General features: G+C 41.5%; 1 protein-coding gene across 3 annotated transcripts in view; it reads right to left on the bottom strand.

Annotated features, from left to right (window-relative positions):
- Window positions 1-17746, bottom strand: part of LOC137646995 (HEAT repeat-containing protein 3) — a 35593-nt gene that overhangs the window by 1596 nt on the left and 16251 nt on the right. For 2 of the 3 annotated variants that reach the window (XM_068380095.1, XM_068380105.1), the window contains exons 8-11: window positions 10221-10363; window positions 8761-8864; window positions 6463-6630; window positions 4906-5055 (exon numbers count right to left, since the gene is read on the bottom strand). In XM_068380095.1, coding sequence (XP_068236196.1) covers window positions 4906-5055; window positions 6463-6630; window positions 8761-8864; window positions 10221-10363 — 565 coding nt within the window. Of the gene's footprint in view, window positions 1-4214; window positions 4257-4905; window positions 5056-6462; window positions 6631-8760; window positions 8865-10220; window positions 10364-17746 lie in introns of all 3 variants that reach the window. The other variant, XM_068380084.1, reaches the window with a different exon arrangement.

Here is a 17746-nt window from a genome sequence, read left to right as displayed (position 1 = left end):
GGGCAAAAAGTCAGGTCTCAAATTGTATAGAGCAAAAAGGCAGGTCTCAAATTGCATAGGGCAAAAAGTCAGGTCTCAAATTGTATAGAGCAAAAAGGCAGGTCTCAAATTGCATAGGGCAAAAAGTCAGGTCTCAAATTGTATCGGGCAAAAAGTCAGGACTAAAATTGAATATGGTAAAAAGTAGGGCTTACCATATAAACATGAGACATAGATGTTATTATTACTCTTAAAGTTAACAAGAAATGTAAAAATAATTAAGCCCATGATGCTTGAAAATGGAACCCATTGAAGGATTACAGACATCAATTATTGAAGTATCAATACATACTGTTATTATGAAAACATTAAATTATTAGATACAGAACAGTATATCTAATTTTGAGAAAAATAGCTTTGAAAATATATATATATATTTTTTTTTTTTTGCTGGTGAAAGATAAATCAATAATTTCTTTTACCATCATTTCATATAAAGATTAAATACAAAATTGAGGAAAACATTTACAAAAATTAAAACATATGACAATGAAAAATACTGACTTACCAACAAGGTACTATACCAGAAAATTATTATAAACAATGGTGGGACAATAGACCAAATATTTGCAAGTACAGTGGAACCTCTACATACGAACGTATCCACATCCGAATTTTCCAACATCCAAAGTAAAATTCGAACAATTTTTTTACTCTACACCCGAATTTTATTTTGACACACGAAGTAAGCAATTTTCGTCGTACCGGTTGTATCCGAATTTTTCGACACGCGAAGTACAATTCGAACACATTCCTACTCTACAACCGAATTTTTTTTCGACACCCGAAGTAAACAATACCCGTACGCGTAGGTGGTACTCATAGCGCTGGATGTATTTTTTATTTCCGCTGATAGAAGGCAGCACTTCAACCTTGGAGGGACCCTCAATTAGCGTGGCTTGGGTCATTCCTCTGTTCTTGTCGGCTTCGTGTGGTTGTGCGCTGTGCGTTCTGCTATTACTGCAAAGGCTGCAGCTGACTTTGTGAAGAGCTTTGAAAGGATCGTGCAGGAAGAAGGCTACGTAGAGCAGCAGGTGTTTAATTGTGATGAAACCGGGCTGTTTTGGAAGAAGATGCCCAGTCGAACCTACATCACCGCTGAAGAGAAAAATTGCCTGGGCATAAGCCAATGAAGGATCGGTTGACTCTTGCCCTATGTGCCAACGCTAGCGGGGACTTTAAAGTCAAGCCCTTACTGGTTTACCATTCAGAGAACCCTAGGGCCTTTAAGGCACAAAATGTGGATAAGGACCAGCTTCATCTTTTCTGGCGATACAACTCGAAGGCCTGGGTCACTAGGCAGTTCTTTGTCCAATGGGTTAACCAAGTTTTCGGTCCTTCTGTGAAGAAGTATCTTCATGAGCAGAAATTGCCTTTAAAGTGCCTGCTTTGCCTTGACAATGCACCCGCTCACCCCCCCGGACTTGAAGATGATATCTTCGATGAATTCAAGTTCATAAAGGTGCTGTATCTTCCACCGAATACCACTTCTATCCTCCAGCCCATGGACCAGCAAGTCATCTCGAATTTCAAGAAGCTCTACACCAAGCACCTATTCAAGCAGTGCTTTAATGTCACGCAAAGCACAAACTTAACTTTGCGTGAATTTTGGAAAAGCCACTTCAACATCGTGCACTGCTTGAAGATCACAGCTCAGGCTTGGGTGGGATTAACTCGACGAACCCTCAATTCTGCCTGGAAGAAGCTGTGGCCTGATGCAGTTTCTCCCTGAGATTTCGAAGGTTTTGACCCCGAACCTGATCCCGTGGTGGGTGCAGCGGAAGACGTAGAGGAAATCGATTCCCTTGGCAAGTCCATGGGTCTGGAGGTCGACGCAGATGACATCACGGAACTCGTCGCCGAACATCACGACGAACTTACCACAGAGGAGCTCAAGGAACTCCATGCTATGTCTGAGCACACGAGTGATGACGAGGAAGAGATCGAGGAGGTAGAACATGTATTAGGTTCGGTGCAAATAAAAGAGGTGTTAGGAAAATATCAAGACGTGGTTGACTTCATCGACAAATACCACCCAAAAAAATTGCAGGTTTGTCGTGTAGTTGCGCAGTTCGATGATGTTTGCCTAACTCATTTTCGAAACATTCTGAAAAGTCGTACCAAGCAACTTTCTATCGATAGCTTCTTTAAAAAAATACGAAGCGAACTCATGATGAAGAGGATGGAAGTGGTTCAAAGAAAACGGCAAAGAGTGAAGAGAAAAAAATTCAATCAATTTTAAGTGGAGAGAGTGAAAGTGATTAAAATTAATCAAAAAGAAAAAAAAGAAAATGTAAAAAAAAAAAATATAAAATATGAAAATAAAAAAAAATAAATAAGCTAAGTTAGGTTAAAGTTCACTTAATGTAAGTTAGATTAAGTTACGGTAGTGTAAGTTAGAATAAGTTACGGTAGTGTACGTTTATCGTAGTTAACCATTCTACCTCCTCGCCGCCCGTCCGTCTCCTCTCTTTGTAGCAAGACCAACAACACCTGCGCTGGACTTTCCAAGGTAAAGTAACGCTAAAAACCCGTTTCTTATTTATCATTTTTTGATAATTATTCTTTTTTACATGTCTATTATCTAATTTAGTGTGCATATTGTCATGTGTAATTATGTGTAGTAATTTATTAAGGAGTTATCATAGGTTTTTGGGCTCAACCACGGATTAATCCTATTTCAATGTATTCTTATGGGAAAATTCGTTTCAACATCCGAACATTTTCCACATCCGAAGTCGGCTGCGGAACGGATTAAATTCGTATGTAGAGGTACCACTGTACAGTAATCTTTTGGTGTCTGGGGACAAGTCATAACTCTAATAACTGTAATTTGTGCTTAATTAGATTGATGGGTTTGTTATGAACAGTAAAAAAAATAATTATGAAACAAACAAACTACTGTATACCACACAAATATCATGACCACCGATGTACCTTATAAGACGGGGGGGAGTAAATATGACAAAGGTGATAAGATTTCATGCAGAAAGCTGTGAAAAGTCTTAGATGCAATTGCTGGTAGAAAGATCAAAACACATGCATTGGGTATGTTAGGCAGTATGTATTCCGAGATATTCTGAAGATAATTCAGATCTCCCATGATATTGCCAAGAAATGAGACCGTGTTCATGTCGAACTAAGTTACGATCATGATAGCATTACAAATAAAAGATTTGAAAGACAATTTACTTATTATCTTTTAGGGTTTGGTCTCATATGTTTATTAACCCTTTTACCCCCAGGCTGTTTGGAAATTTCCAACCCTTAACCCCCAGGGGGTTATTTTTTTCCCAGCACATTTTGCAGTATATTTTTTTAAAATTGCTCTAACAGCCTTAATTTTTGTCATAGAGCGGTCAGGTTGGTCTCATTCTCTTGGAAAATGCCTGAATTTTCTCAAAAAATTATCAAAAAATAAGAAAAAAAAAATTTCTTATAGCATTTTTTTCCAAGGACGTACCAGTACGTCCATGGGGGTAAAGGGGTGGCTTTTGTGAAACGTACCAGTACGTCCTTTGGGGGTAAAAGGGTTAAGTGGTAGTTTGATATTTTACCATTTGTGAGAAATTAAATATCTGATTTTTCTGAAAGTTCTCCTTAGTTGAGCAATATTTTCCTTTTCATTCATGACCTACAATCTCCAGATTTACTTTTATTTTCCTATACTTTTGACTGCATACACTGTGACCCTCGTTCTCCTATATAAGAGCATCAATATGTATTAACCTTCTAGTGATCCGTACCGTGACAAACTCGCTGTCAAGCTTACGAATCTTAGCAAGAAAGCAATGACATCATGCATCAATCTACTTATGCCGTTTTGTGGCGTAACTAATAAAGGACTTGTGGTTACATACACGGATGATGCCAAATTGCATAAGTGGATCCTCACAAGGTTAATTATAAAACCCACTGCAAAGCTGGAAGGCATTTCACAACTGAACTGATAACTGCTAATTTACATAACATACACCTACCAGGATAAAATAAATTAATGCATATAAAATGCAATAAAATAGAACAAATTACACTCAGTATGTATTCATAAGCGTAATTTTCCAGCAAAACAAACTACGGTGTAATGCTATTTGAATCAGAAGCTTCTACGGCAATGTGAGTTCAAACTCTAGTGGATGCATAGTTAAAAAAAGCAAAATTGGGCCTCAACTTACATTCATGTCAGTGTTTTCAAAGCTTCCAAAACCAAGACGGCCCTATAAAGAATAAATAAATGGCAAACACTGCTATACAAAATATACAAACCCCTAATAAGCTAACAAAAAAAAAAAATCCCCATGTTTAGAATCTTAACCCTTTTACCCCCAAAAGGACGTACTGGTACGTTTCACAAAAGCCATCCCTTTACCCCCATGGACGTACCGGTATGTCCTTGCAAAAAAAAAATGCTATAAAATTTTTTTTTTTCATATTTTTGATAATTTTTTGAGAAAATTCAGGCATTTTCCAAGAGATTCAGACCAACCTGACCTCTCTATGACAAAAATTAAGGCTTTTAGAACAATTAGAAAAAAATATACTGCAAAAAAAATAACCCTCTGGGGGTTAAGGGTTGGAAATTTCCAAATAGCATGGGGGTAAAAGGGTTAAGTAAAGTGATAAGGAAAACTTTGGTACAATAGTCAGGGAGTCTATACACAAGAGCACTGTTCAGTAAATAGCTCATTGTTTTCTGCAGGATGTATTAAATAAAAAGTGTTCATTAGTATGGAGGAAAATCTTCTAAAGCATGCACAACTCATTACTTCAATCTGTTTTCTACCTCACTTATAACATAAACCAATATTTACCTGTGACAAATCTTACATGGGAAAATAAGAATTAAAAATACTGTTACATACTCACTTTAGACTTAAAATTGGGCTGTATTCCTTTTAGGCTATCGACCAGACAGGTTTGAAACGCGAGTTTATCCGTCTTGTCGTCTGAGTAGAGATCGATAATGACATCTAAAGCTTCTGCGGAAACCCACAATTCCCTATCGTGGGCTGCAACCTGAAAAATGAGGGAAAATAAAGCATACTTTTTCCCATATAAATTCTGGGATATGTCCTATAAAACATCCATAAGGAAAAACTTTCCATACAATCCTTAAAACTATATCTAAGGCAAGTAACAACAAGATCAAAATTACCTAATTTTATAAAACATAATTCTAGTTTAAATCTTCTCTTCATTGTTTATTTGTTAGGGCAAACCAATTTTCCTAAGGAATGCTCAAAGTTTTTTCTTAAAAATAATTTACTGTATACATACATATACCAAGGCACTTCCCCCAATTTTGGGGGGTAGCCGACATCAACAAATGAAACAAAACAAAAAGGGGACCTCTACTCTCTACGTTCCTCCCAGCCTGACAAGGGACTCAACCGAGTTCAGCTGGGACTGCTAGGGGTGCCACAGCCCACCCTCCCCCGTTATCCACCACAGATGAAGCTTCATAATGCTGAAATCCCCTACTTGATTTATAACTTACAAAATACTGTATATTAGTTACAGTACAGTATGTAACAACTACGGCAAGAACATCAATCGAAAATGTTCTAGAAGAGGGAATTTCTTTGAGACATGTCGTATTAATTACATTGCTATTTACTCACTTTGGCAAACATAAGCAATATCTTTCATAATTGTATTGCATTCCTGGCTAGTAGCAATTGTTTTAAAATGGGTGGAAGTAACTGTTTGAAACCAGCACTGTATATCGAATTACTTATGGCTTTAAGGTTTAAGACTGCTTATGAATGGCAGAGGCAGGGGACAGTGACAATGCCTTAGAGACTGACAATATATACACAAGGTCAATATCCAACGCCCCCTCTCCTAGAGACTGACCATATATACATAAGGTCAATATCCAAGGCCCCTCTCCTAGAGACTGACCATATATACATAAGGTCAATATCCAAGGCCCCCTCCCCTAGAGACTGACCATATATACACAAGGTCAATATCCAAGGGCCCCTCTCCTAGAGACTGACCATATATACATAAGGTCAATATCCAAGGCCCCCTCTCCTAGAGACTGACCATGTATACATAAGGTCAATATCCAAGGCCCCCTAGAGACTGACCATACATACATATGATCAATATCCAAGGCCCCCTCTCCACCCAAGGTAGACCCAGGGAGAGCCAGGCAATGGCTGATTATGACCCGGCAGGTTGACCTATAGGCTCCCGCAAACCACCCCAATCTTAGCTCACAAGGATGAAGAGGTTACAGACAATACTGTACAAGAAACTATCGAGTTTAAGCGGGACTCGCCCCAGGACCAGCAGACTGCCGCAAGGACGTTTCCAATTGATTATACAGTAATTAGTCTCATCATGCCACATAGCTAGCCATAATTCTTCATAATGAATAAATGAGGCTTCACGACACAACTCCGTAAGATTTACCTTGAGTAGAAACTCTGTGATGGCACTGAGTACAAGTGTCCTTTCGTCCGTATAAAGGGATTCCTCTGTGTTTTGTGACACCAAAAGACAACCAAGGGTTCCAACCATTCTTGCTAGGTTTCCTCTAACGCTGGATGTCGGACAAGATACTCCAGCTTCCAAAATTACCTGTGAAGAGTACAGCTGTTATTGCTTGGCAACAAAATGGTAGCATAAAAGACAGAATCATAAAACTCCTTTAACCCTTTTACCCCCAGGCTATTTGGAAATTTCCAACCCTTAACCCCCAGGGGGTTATTTTTTTCCCAGCACATTTTGCAGTATATTTTTTTTTAATTGCTCTAACAGCCTTAATTTTTGTCATAGGGAGGTCAGGTTGGTCTCATTCTCTTGGAAAATGCCTGAATTTTCTCAAAAAATTATCAAAAATATGAAAAAAAAAAATTTTTATAGCATTTTTTCCAAGGACGTACCGGTACGTCCATGGGGGTAAAGGGATGGCTTTTGTGAAACGTACCAGTACGTCCTTTGGGGGTAAAAGGGTTAAGAAATACCAGCATATTGCTATACTGTACATGAGATTCTAATATTAAAAATTAAAAAGATCTGAGGTGAACAAAGCATACTACAGTACAATAAAAAATTTTCATTGAAAGCAATACTGTTAATAAAATTCACAGAAAAAAAAAAAAAAAAATTTGAATAACTCATCCCAGATGTGAACAACCATCAAATACATTACAATGATGTTTTTTCTTTGCTAGGTTACCATTTAATGAGTAATGTATTAAGCATACATATATTTTTAACTGAAAAAGTATTAAACACAGACTGGCCAAAACTAAGAATTATAACAAAATTACACTTTGGCTGAGGGAAATCTTGGATTTTAGTGTAAGCTTTACCAAGAAGGCCAGATCTCTGAAGTATCTGCTAGGCTGTACATTAGTAGCTACTATTTTCTAGTTGACTCATTATTTAGGAATCTGTTTTAATTCAAAACTCTGCCAGGATCAACAGAGAAATTAACTCAAAGTTTCCTATTCCGAGGCTTCATACCAACCACAACTCATCGTGCATTTAGATAAACCTGTACATTATAAATAACAAACGCAAGTCATACACCAGTCGCGTTAACCCTTTTACCCCCAGGCTCTTTGGAAATTTCCAACCCTTAACCACCCAGGGGTTATTTTTTTCCCAGCACATTTTGCAATATATATTTTTTAAATTGCTCTAACAGCCTTAATTTTTGTCATAGAGAGGTCAGGTTGGCCTCATTCTCTTGGAAAATGCCTGAATTTTTTTCAAAAAATTATCAAAAATATGAAAAAAAAAATTTTTATAGCATTTTTTTGCAAGGACGTACCGGTACGTCCATGGGGGTAAAGGGATGTGTTTTGTGAAACGTACCAGTGCGTCCTTTGGAGGTAAAAGGGTTAACAGATTTACTGATAGGACCTAACATATATAATTTAGAATTTTGGAGAACAATAAAATAGCACTACGAATTACAATATGGTATTGTAATGGAAAAATTTCACAAGAATGGCAACAAAATAAAAAGGACAAATTATTACTGAAACAAACTTAAGTTACATGTCTTACCAATGAAGATACTTTATATGAATGAGTGGAAATTTTGCATCTCGGACCAGTGAAAACATCACCATAATAACGTTCTTACGTTGGGGTTGAAACGTGGACCAAATTCCTTCCATTCTATTTAATCTAGAATTAGTCTATTACCTTTGTCCACAATTTCCTGAGTCCTCTTAATGGTCTTCGTCTTGCTACTTCTCTATTCACTCTTATTTCTATGAACCTCCCCTTATGTTCATATTGCCTCTTCTAGAGGAGATCATTTTATCGATGTTTACCCCCAAAATTTATAAAAAAATTTCCCATTTTCCTTCCCTCCATGATATACATGAGATAATCTAGTGGTTAATAGTAAGTAGTACAATATAGTCCATTTCTTTTAGAGAGTCATATTTGCACAGACTCGCAACGGTGCCCCTTTAGCTCGGAAAAGTATCCTGATCGCTGATGATTGAACAAGATAATTCTAACCAATCAACGACCAGGAAACTTTTCCGAGCTAAAAGGGCACCGCGAGGGCACCGCCGCGAGCCGGTGCAAATATGACTCGCTAAAAGAAATGGACTATAGGAGTCTGCCGATGTCATCCTTCCAAAGTGTATTAAGTTTTTTAATTTCAAGATAAATTACCCACTCAATCGGTTTAACATCTCTGCAAAGGGAAAGAAAACATGAAGAACCAAGTATGCACTGTACCTTTATATCCTGCAGAGTTATTTCATTTAGTTTTTCGCATTTGCCTTGGCTGAATTTTTCCATTATTGCTCGCATGGCACCTGTGGCTGCTTCTAACATACTGTCTGAAAATGAAGATCATGAGCTCAGAAACAATATCTAAATTAATATGAAAGGCGTTTCAACATTCGATGAAGTACATAGATGTCAAAAAACAGTTAAATGAAGTACATAGATGTCAAAAAGCAGTTAAATGAAGTACATAGATGTCAAAAAACGGTTAAATGAAGTACATAGATGTAAAAAAAAACAGTTAAATGAAGTACATAGATGTCAAAAAACAGTTAAATGAAGTACATAATGTCAAAAAACAGTTAAATGAAGTACATAGATGTCAAAAAACAGTTAAGTGAAGTACATAGATGTCAAAAAACAGTTAAATGAAGTACATAGATGTCAAAAAACAGTTAAATGAAGTACATAGATGTCAAAAAACAGTTAAATGAAGTACATAGATGTCAAAAAACAGTTAAATGCTAAAAGATTGCAATGAGACTAAAGCTGGTGTATCAAATAATATGCTTTCATATTCTTTGAGCAGAACTTTGTAATTAACACCTGAAGATTTAGTCAAATCGATCTCAAGTCTTCTCTAATGGAGGCTGACAAAGAGTTTGGAACTTCATGATTCACATGACCACATTATTATTATTAATACTTACTAAGCTACAACCCTAGTTGGAAAAACAGGGATGCTATAAGCCCAGGGGCTCCAACAGGGAATATAGCTCAGTGAGGAAAGGAAACAAAGAAAAATAAAATATTTTAAGAGCAAGAGAACTAACCCAAAAGACAGTGGAAGACCATGGTACAGAGGCTATGGCACTACCCAAGATTAGAGAACAATGGTTTGATTTTGAAGTGTCCTTCTCCTAGAAGAGCTGTTTACCATAGCTAAAGAGTCTCTTCTACCCTTATAAAGAGAAAAGTTGCCACCGAACAATTACAGTGATGTAAGAAGAACTGTTTGGTAATCTCAGTGTTGTCAGGTGTATGAGGACATAGGAGAATGTGTAAAGAATAGGCCAGACTATGCGGCATGTGTGTGTAGGCAAAGGGAAAATGAACCGTAACCAGAGAGAAGGATCCAATGTAGTGCTGTCTGGCCAGTGAAAAGACCCCATAACTCTCTTAAAGTACAAGTAACACCTTGGCAGACATCTACATTTCGCATTACCAGCTGAACTCGGTTGAGTCACTTGTTAGGCTGGGAGGAACGTAGAGAGTAGAGGTCCCCTTTTTTGTTTTTGTTTCATTTGTTGATGTCGGCTACCCCCCAAAATTGGGGGAAGTGCCTTGGTATATGTATGTATGTGTGAAAGCTAAGCTACAATTATAGAAGGAAAAGCAGAATGAATCAAGTTGACACTGAATGTGGAAAGCACGTCCCAGGGATTTCAACCACTAAATAGTAATCATACCTTCACAAGTATCTTTGAAGACCATCGTACCCAGGTTCAACCAAGTAGAATACATCAACTCACTGCCCCCAATATCGTTTAGGTCTAAAGCGCTTATCATATTCTGAAGGCACAACAATGCCCGAACTTGTAAGGTCCTCAGTCTGAAATAAATTTATCATCCTATAAACAAACTAGACACATTTTTCACCTTAAACTTTAGAAATAAATTTATCATCCTATAAACAAACTAGACACATTTTTCACCTTAAACTTTAGAAATAAATTTATCATCCTATAAACAAACTAGACACATTTTTCACCTTAAACTTTAGAAATAAATTTATCATCCTATAAACAAACTAGACACATTTTTCACCTTTAACTTTAGAAATGAATTTATCATCCTATAAACAAACTAGACATATTTTTCACCTTAAACTTTAGAAATAAATTTATCATCCTATAAAAAGAATGTTTGGAAGATGGTAACTAAAAGAATGTTTGGAAGATTGAAAGACGTGCACGTGTTTAGGGGTATGGCTAACGGTATGTCTGATCATTTTTTGGTGGAAGGAAAATTAGTTGTAGCAAAAGAGTGGGGGAATAGAGTAGGTGGATGTAAAAGGGAGGTAGTGAGGATTGAAGAGCTAATAAAACCGGGGGTAAAAAGTAAATATCAGGAAAGGTTGAAAATGGCATATGATGAGGTGAGAGTAAGAGAAACTGGTAATTTAGAGGAGGAATGGAAGTTAGTAAAAGAAAATTTTGTTGGGATTGCAAGTGATGTATGTGGCAAGAAGGTTGTTGGAGGCAGCATGAGGAAGGGCAGTGAATGGTGGAATGAAGGAGTGAAGGTGAAAGTGGAAGAGAAAAAGAGGGCTTTTGAAGAATGGCTGCAGAGTAATAGTATAGAGAAGTATGAAAAATATAGAGAGAAAAAGGTGGAAGTAAAGCGCAAGGTACGTGAGGCAAAGAGGGCAGCTGACCTGAGGTGGGGTCAGGGATTGGGTCAGTCATATGAAGAGAATAAGAAGAAGTTTTGGAAAGAAGTGAAGAGAGTAAGGAAGGCTGGCGCAAGAATTGAAGAGACAGTGAAAGATGGAAATGGAAGGTTGTTAAAAGGAGAGGAGGCAAGGAAAAGGTGGGCGGAATATTTTGAAAGTTTGCTGAATGTTGAGGATAATAGGGAGGCAGATATAATTGCTGTTCCAGGTGTTGAGGTGCCAGTGATGGGAGGTGAGAATGAGAGAGAGATAACAATAGAGGAAGTGAGGAGAGCACTAAATGAAACAAGAGTAGGAAAAGCATCTGGTATGGACGGTGTGAAAGCTGAGATGTTGAAGGAAGGGGGTGTGACTGTACTTGAATGGTTGGTGAGATTGTTTAATATGTGTTTTGTGTTGTCAATGGTACCAGTAGATTGGGTTTGTGCATGTATTGTACCACTATATAAGGGTAAGGGAGATGTGCATGAGTGTTGTAATTCAAGAGGTATTAGTTTGTTGAGTGTAGTTGGAAAAGTGTATGGTAGAGTACTGATTAATAGGATTAAGGATAAAACAGAGAATGCAATCTTGGAAGTACAGGGTGGTTTTAGAAGAGGTAGGGGTTGTATGAATCAGATTTTTACAGTTAGGCAGATATGCGAGAAATATTTAGCAAAAGGTAAGGAGGTGTATGTTGCGTTTATGGATCTGGAGAAAGCATATGATAGAGTTGATAGGGAAGCAATGTGGGATGTGATGAGGTTATATGGAGTTGGTGGAAGGTTGTTGCAAGCAGTGAAAAGTTTATACAAAGGTAGTAAAGCATGTGTTAGAATAGGAAATGAAGTGAGTGATTGGTTTCCGGTGAGAGTGGGGCTGAGACAGGGATGTGTGATGTCGCCGTGGTTGTTTAACTTGTATGTTGATGGAGTGGTGAGAGAGGTGAATGCTCGAGTGCTTGGACGAGGATTAAAACTGGTAGGCGAGAATGACCATGAATGGGAGGTAAATCAGTTGTTGTTTGCGGATGATACTGTACTGGTAGCAGACACAGAAGAGAAGCTTGACCGACTAGTGACAGAATTTGGAAGGGTGTGTGAGAGAAGGAAGTTGAGAGTTAATGTGGGTAAGAGTAAGGTTATGAGATGTACGAGAAGGGAAGGTGGTGCAAGGTTGAATGTCATGTTGAATGGAGAGTTACTTGAGGAGGTGGATCAGTTTAAGTACTTGGGGTCTATTGTTGCAGCAAATGGTGGAGTGGAAGCAGATGTACGTCAGAGAGTGAATGAAGGTTGCAAAGTGTTGGGGGCAGTTAAGGGAGTAGTAAAAAATAGAGGGTTGGGCATGAATGTAAAGAGAGTTCTATATGAGAAAGTGATTGTACCAACTGTGATGTATGGATCGGAGTCGTGGGGAATGAAAGTGATGGAGAGACAGAAATTGAATGTGTTTGAGATGAAGTGTCTAAGGAGTATGGCTGGTGTATCTCGAGTAGATAGGGTTAGGAACGAAGTGGTGAGGGAGAGAACGGGTGTAAGAAATGAGTTAACGGCTAGAGTGGATATGAATGTGTTGAGGTGGTTTGGCCATGTTGAGAGAATGGAAAATGGTTGTCTGCTAAAGAAGGTGATGAATGCAAGAGTTGATGGGAGAAGTACAAGAGGAAGGCCAAGGTTTGGGTGGATGGATGGTGTGAAGAAAGCTCTGGGTGATAGGAGGATAGATGTGAGAGAGACAAGAGAGCGTGCTAGAAATAGGAATGAATGGCGAGCGATTGTGACGCAGTTCCAGTAGGCCCTGCTGCTTCCTCCGGGGCCTTAGATGACCGCGGAGGTAGCAGCAGCAGGGGAGTCAACATTATGAAGCTTCATCTGTGGTGGAAATGTGGGAGGTTGGGCTGTGGCACCCTAGCAGTACCAGCTGAACTCGGTTGGGTCCCTGATTAGGCTGAAGGAACATAGAGAGTAGAGGTCCCCTTTTTGTTTTGTTTCATTGTTGGTGTCGGCTACCCCCCAAAATTGGGGGAAGTGCCTTGGTATATAGATAGATAGAGATAAACAAACTAGACACATTTTTCACCTTAAACTTTAGAAATAAATTTATCATCCTATAAACAAACTAGACACATTTTTCACATTAAACTTTAGAAATAAATTTATCATCCTAAAAACGAACAAGACACATTTTTCACCTTAAACTTTAGAAATAAATTTATCATCCTATAAACAAACTACACACATTTTTCACCTTAAACTTTAGAGATAAATTTATCATCCCAAAAACAAACTAGACACATTTTTCACCTTTAACTTTAGGACTTGAGTCTTTAAATAAAATGACAAATTCGAAGATAATTTGTATTTTTCCTAACCATACAAACCTTAGCTATTTACAAAGGGTTACCTTTTAGCGTAGCTGAAATGGCGAGCCATTAGAATTTAACGAGGGTGTATTACCCCCGCGCTAGTTAGCGGGGGGGTAGGGGAGTGGTAGCTAGCTACCCCTCCTCCCCCTCACACACAGGTGAATACTCACTTTCACTTAGAGGTAGGACTTGTCTTGGGGGACAGGGCTGGCGGACAAATATGTGTAAATAGCTAAGGTTTGTATGGTTAGGAAAAATACAAATTATCTTCGAATTTGTCATTTGTTCCGTAACCGAAATACAAACCACGCTATTTACAAAGGGTGACTTATCCCTTAGGAAGGGTGGAAAGTCCCCAGCCATACTGGCTTTGGCTTTACCCGGGGACTCAGAATCCGAGTGAGTCGCACTCGAGAAAAGGAGTCCCTGCACCTCACAAGTTCCTTGTTCCGCAAGGAGCCATGTGGCCTACGTAAGCTTGTGTGTGAAGGAAGAAGTGTGACCCGTCCTAGACAGTTGACCTGGAGTTCCAGAAGGAACTCTGGGTTAGGACGTTCCCAATACCACCTCGTCAGGGTATGGGGGACGCGACAGTATTGACTCAATACTCGGAACACAAGGAAGCATGGTTTACCTGCAGAGGTTCGAGGTCAGCTATGCAGAGACCAGGATGCTGCTTACCCGTAGAGGGGATGATGAAGAAAGAAGTAAGGGCCAGACATACTTCTTTCGTTCATGCAGACTAAAACCTGATAACAATGCCCTCAACCTTCTGCTACCTGTCCAAAAAGGAGCCTGAGGTTAGTGCAGCTGTTGTGTAGCCACCACAGAGCGATAGAAAACGTATCGAGACTCCTGTGGGTCACGCCCTGCGAAGGTCATTAGACGCTTCCAGACTCCAGCTTGTAGCACCTGCGTCACAGTAGTATTACTCGAAGGCGAGGGACGTTGCGATGTATCCAACATCGTGCTGTAGGGCGACGTGACGGGGGAGGGTCTGGAGACAGGTCGAGATGAATGTCCTTGAGTCCGGGCTGAAGAGGTATACTGGTGACTCTCCCCCTATGTCCTCCTTGTGCTCCCAAATCGGCTGCAACTGAGGACAAACTGCAGCTGTTCCCAGCGCTAACCTCTCGATTCCTTTACTGGCAAGAAAGAGAAGGTCTTGGGACATCAGATACAGAATGGAGACTCGAAATCTTGAATGAATCGGACCGAAGGGCCGGGACCCTCAGATTCTGAGTCTAGCCAACAACTCAGGAGCGAGCCTGAATGTTGCCTTCCCCTCTTCCTTAGAAAGGGGGGAGTAGTAAGAGACCAAGAAGATTGCTTACACACTGGCCGTGACCAGAGTGAGCAGAAGACCCAAGGCGGAATACAATCCGGGGCCTGTCGTAAAGGGTCTTGAGAAGATCTCTTAAAGGACTAAAAGTCCGAGCCATGCTCCAAGTTGGAGGTCTTCCTCCGACTAGGGCAGGGACGATCGTAGCTTCGCATGAGCGAGGATAGATCCAGCGGGCAGGAAAAAGTTATTCCTTTAAGCCTGAAGGTCAGGGAAAGGCTGAGCGACAGGCTTCATTGCCGAGAGCGGAAAGGAGTTTCCTCCCGCCGAAAGGCAATAAGACTGTTATTGCTGGAGAAGAGTCCTCAAGGGAAGGGGTATATCTCCCACGGTACCAACCACCTTAGACTCTTCACTTTGCCTGGGAGACCCCTGAGGATGACTATCGCAGATGACGCGACCTCCGTACCGCGACTGTAGCGGGTTGTCTCTTCTTGAGGAGGAAGCGTAGTGTCTCCAGGCATGAAGCCGAAGCGACGCCCCGGTTCGGGAGAGATGTCGCAGTGTGGTTGCTTGAGTAGTCTGCGCTGTGGGAGAAGCTCTCCCGGGAGTTCCGTCAGGGGAAGCAGAGGGTCCAGAAACCGTTCTGCGCATAGTCCCAGTGGAGCTCTCCCATTGAAAGGTTGACAGACAACCTGGTCTTGTTGAGACCCTTTGTCCACAGACAAAAAAGGAGGGAAGACGCAGGCGTCGAAGTTGTCCCACCATCACCGGAATGCATCTTGCCAGAGTCTCGGGGTCTGAGACTGGGGGGAAGAATAGCGGAAGCTTGAGGTTCCAAGCTGTCGCGATCAGGTCCCCCAGACCAGCACTTGCTGGTTACCCAAGGTCAAAGACCCCCAGGTACACTCTCTCTACGAGGCTCTGCTCGGATACTCTGAGAGAACATTCCCCTGCCTGGAATGAGAGAGCCGATGGTGGTATTGAGAGAATCTCAATCATCCCGGTATCTCTACTGCAAGATGTGAAGGTGTGAAAATGCGTCCCCTGCTGGTTAGAATGAAGTCGACGCGCAACGGGGCGACTCGGCAGGAGCTGTAGGATCTGAAGAGGGGCCAGACTAAGGCCCCTAAGCCTGCCTGAATGATGGAGAGGTATCCTTCAGGTCTTGACCATAGGCCTGGACCGGAACATGCCCCCCCCCCCTTTCCTTTGACGAGTCCGAGAACCGCATCAAGAATGTGGGGAAAGGACGAGAATATCCACTACCATCAAGAGGCTCCATAGGTCAACACCCATTGCAGGTCTAATAGTTCCGCTGGTCCCCTAGGGCCAGGGAGTTTGGTTAAACATTGCCTGAATCCACCGGAACTTGGATCGCCCCACATGGAACTTATCCTGAGGCGACCGTTCGGACTATAGACGAGTCAATGAGGAAAGGAGAACTAGGAAACGTTCCAAGGTAGGGCTGAAAGCTCTGCTTGACTGAGAACAGGTACTGCGACTCTCCTCAGTCTTGCCACAGTCAACCGAAAGGAAGGCTCGGAGGATGTGGTAACAGAATCTGGCGTCCCCAGGTGGTCACCCATCCAAGTACCGACGTTGCTTAACCTCGCTGGACGGACGAGAAGCGGGGTTTCCAACGTGGTAAGGCCGTTGACTCAATATCATGGCCAGATACTCCAGATGTTGAGGCAGAGGAAGAGAAGGCTCCAAGCAAAATACCATGAGCCCACACTCATGGTAAGCATCCGGAAGCTTGTCCCGGCGCTGAAGAAGGTCGAACCCGAGCCTACCGGAGTTGACCAGCCCTCCAAACAGCAGAGGAGGCGGAAGCCTGCACCTGAGCGGCCAAGAGGAAGGCAGGGAGAGTTCTCTGGGGAAACAAACCTGCTATGCCACGGCAGGATAGCCACACTGCATCATAAGCAGGAATACTTGCAGTCTAGGCTGAATTCGACGAGCACCCTGGAAGATGGATGGAATGGAAACTGAAAGTACCCGTCCTTCCGATCCAGGGTTTAAGGAGTCCTGTCGCCTCGTTACCAGTCTGATCGATTCTGCTGGTCTACGCTGGCCGAAGTTTGTTCGACAAACTTGATCAGGGCTGAGAGGTCGACTACGGACATCCCCTCTCAGATCCTTCCTTACAAGAAAGGATCGACTGAGGGGGCCGGGGGTGAAGCCGTCGATGATCCTAAGGAAGACCTTCGCCTAAGGTATGGATCATTCTGCCCAACCGGGCAACTCTACTGACGCTATGGCATAGAGGTTCAGAGACACTGAATTCGCTGACAGAGACGGCAGGCGCGATATCCTTGGCTAATCACAGAGATTGTGCGGGAATGGGCATCGGGAAGCTGTCATTCGGATGAGTAACATTAAGCATCCTCCCAGCGAAAAACCTGCAATCTTAGAGTTCGTGAACTCCTTTTAGGACTATGCCCCCCCCGGGGGAGTCTCCCGTGCCATCTGTTCCTGACAGGAGGAAACTGCAATTGGACACCTTGTCCCAGTTGTCGTAGCCGATAACTTAGGCCGACGTGGTTGAAAGAAAAGGGCGCTGGAGCCCTGCAGAGTCTGGAAGAAAGCACCTTGGAGGAGTGAAACCGGAAGTCGATTTCCTCCGCACAGCAGCTGTCTAAGTCTCTGTCCTTGGGCACAAACAAACTCTTCTCAAGGATGGAAGGGTGTCTGAGGTCGTCGACCTCCACAGATGAGACACCCGAAGGAAGCCCTCAGTCAGCGCGTCCAGATGGTACAACATCGAGCTTGTCCGCAAGTTAGATACTTAACGACGAAAGGCCAAGGTGCCTGAGCTCGAGAGGAGGAAAGTACCCTTGATCTTCCTGTAGCCTCCTTGAACCAAACCTCGGGCCGTAACCGAGGAGGGAAAGAACCTGGTAAGCTC

The sequence above is a fragment of the Palaemon carinicauda genome, chromosome 1 (genome assembly GCF_036898095.1).
Source record: "Palaemon carinicauda isolate YSFRI2023 chromosome 1, ASM3689809v2, whole genome shotgun sequence".
NCBI lineage: Eukaryota > Metazoa > Arthropoda > Malacostraca > Decapoda > Palaemonidae > Palaemon > Palaemon carinicauda.
The sequence above is the reverse complement of the archived record's forward strand: the minus strand, read 5'-3'. Positions and strand labels throughout refer to the sequence as shown.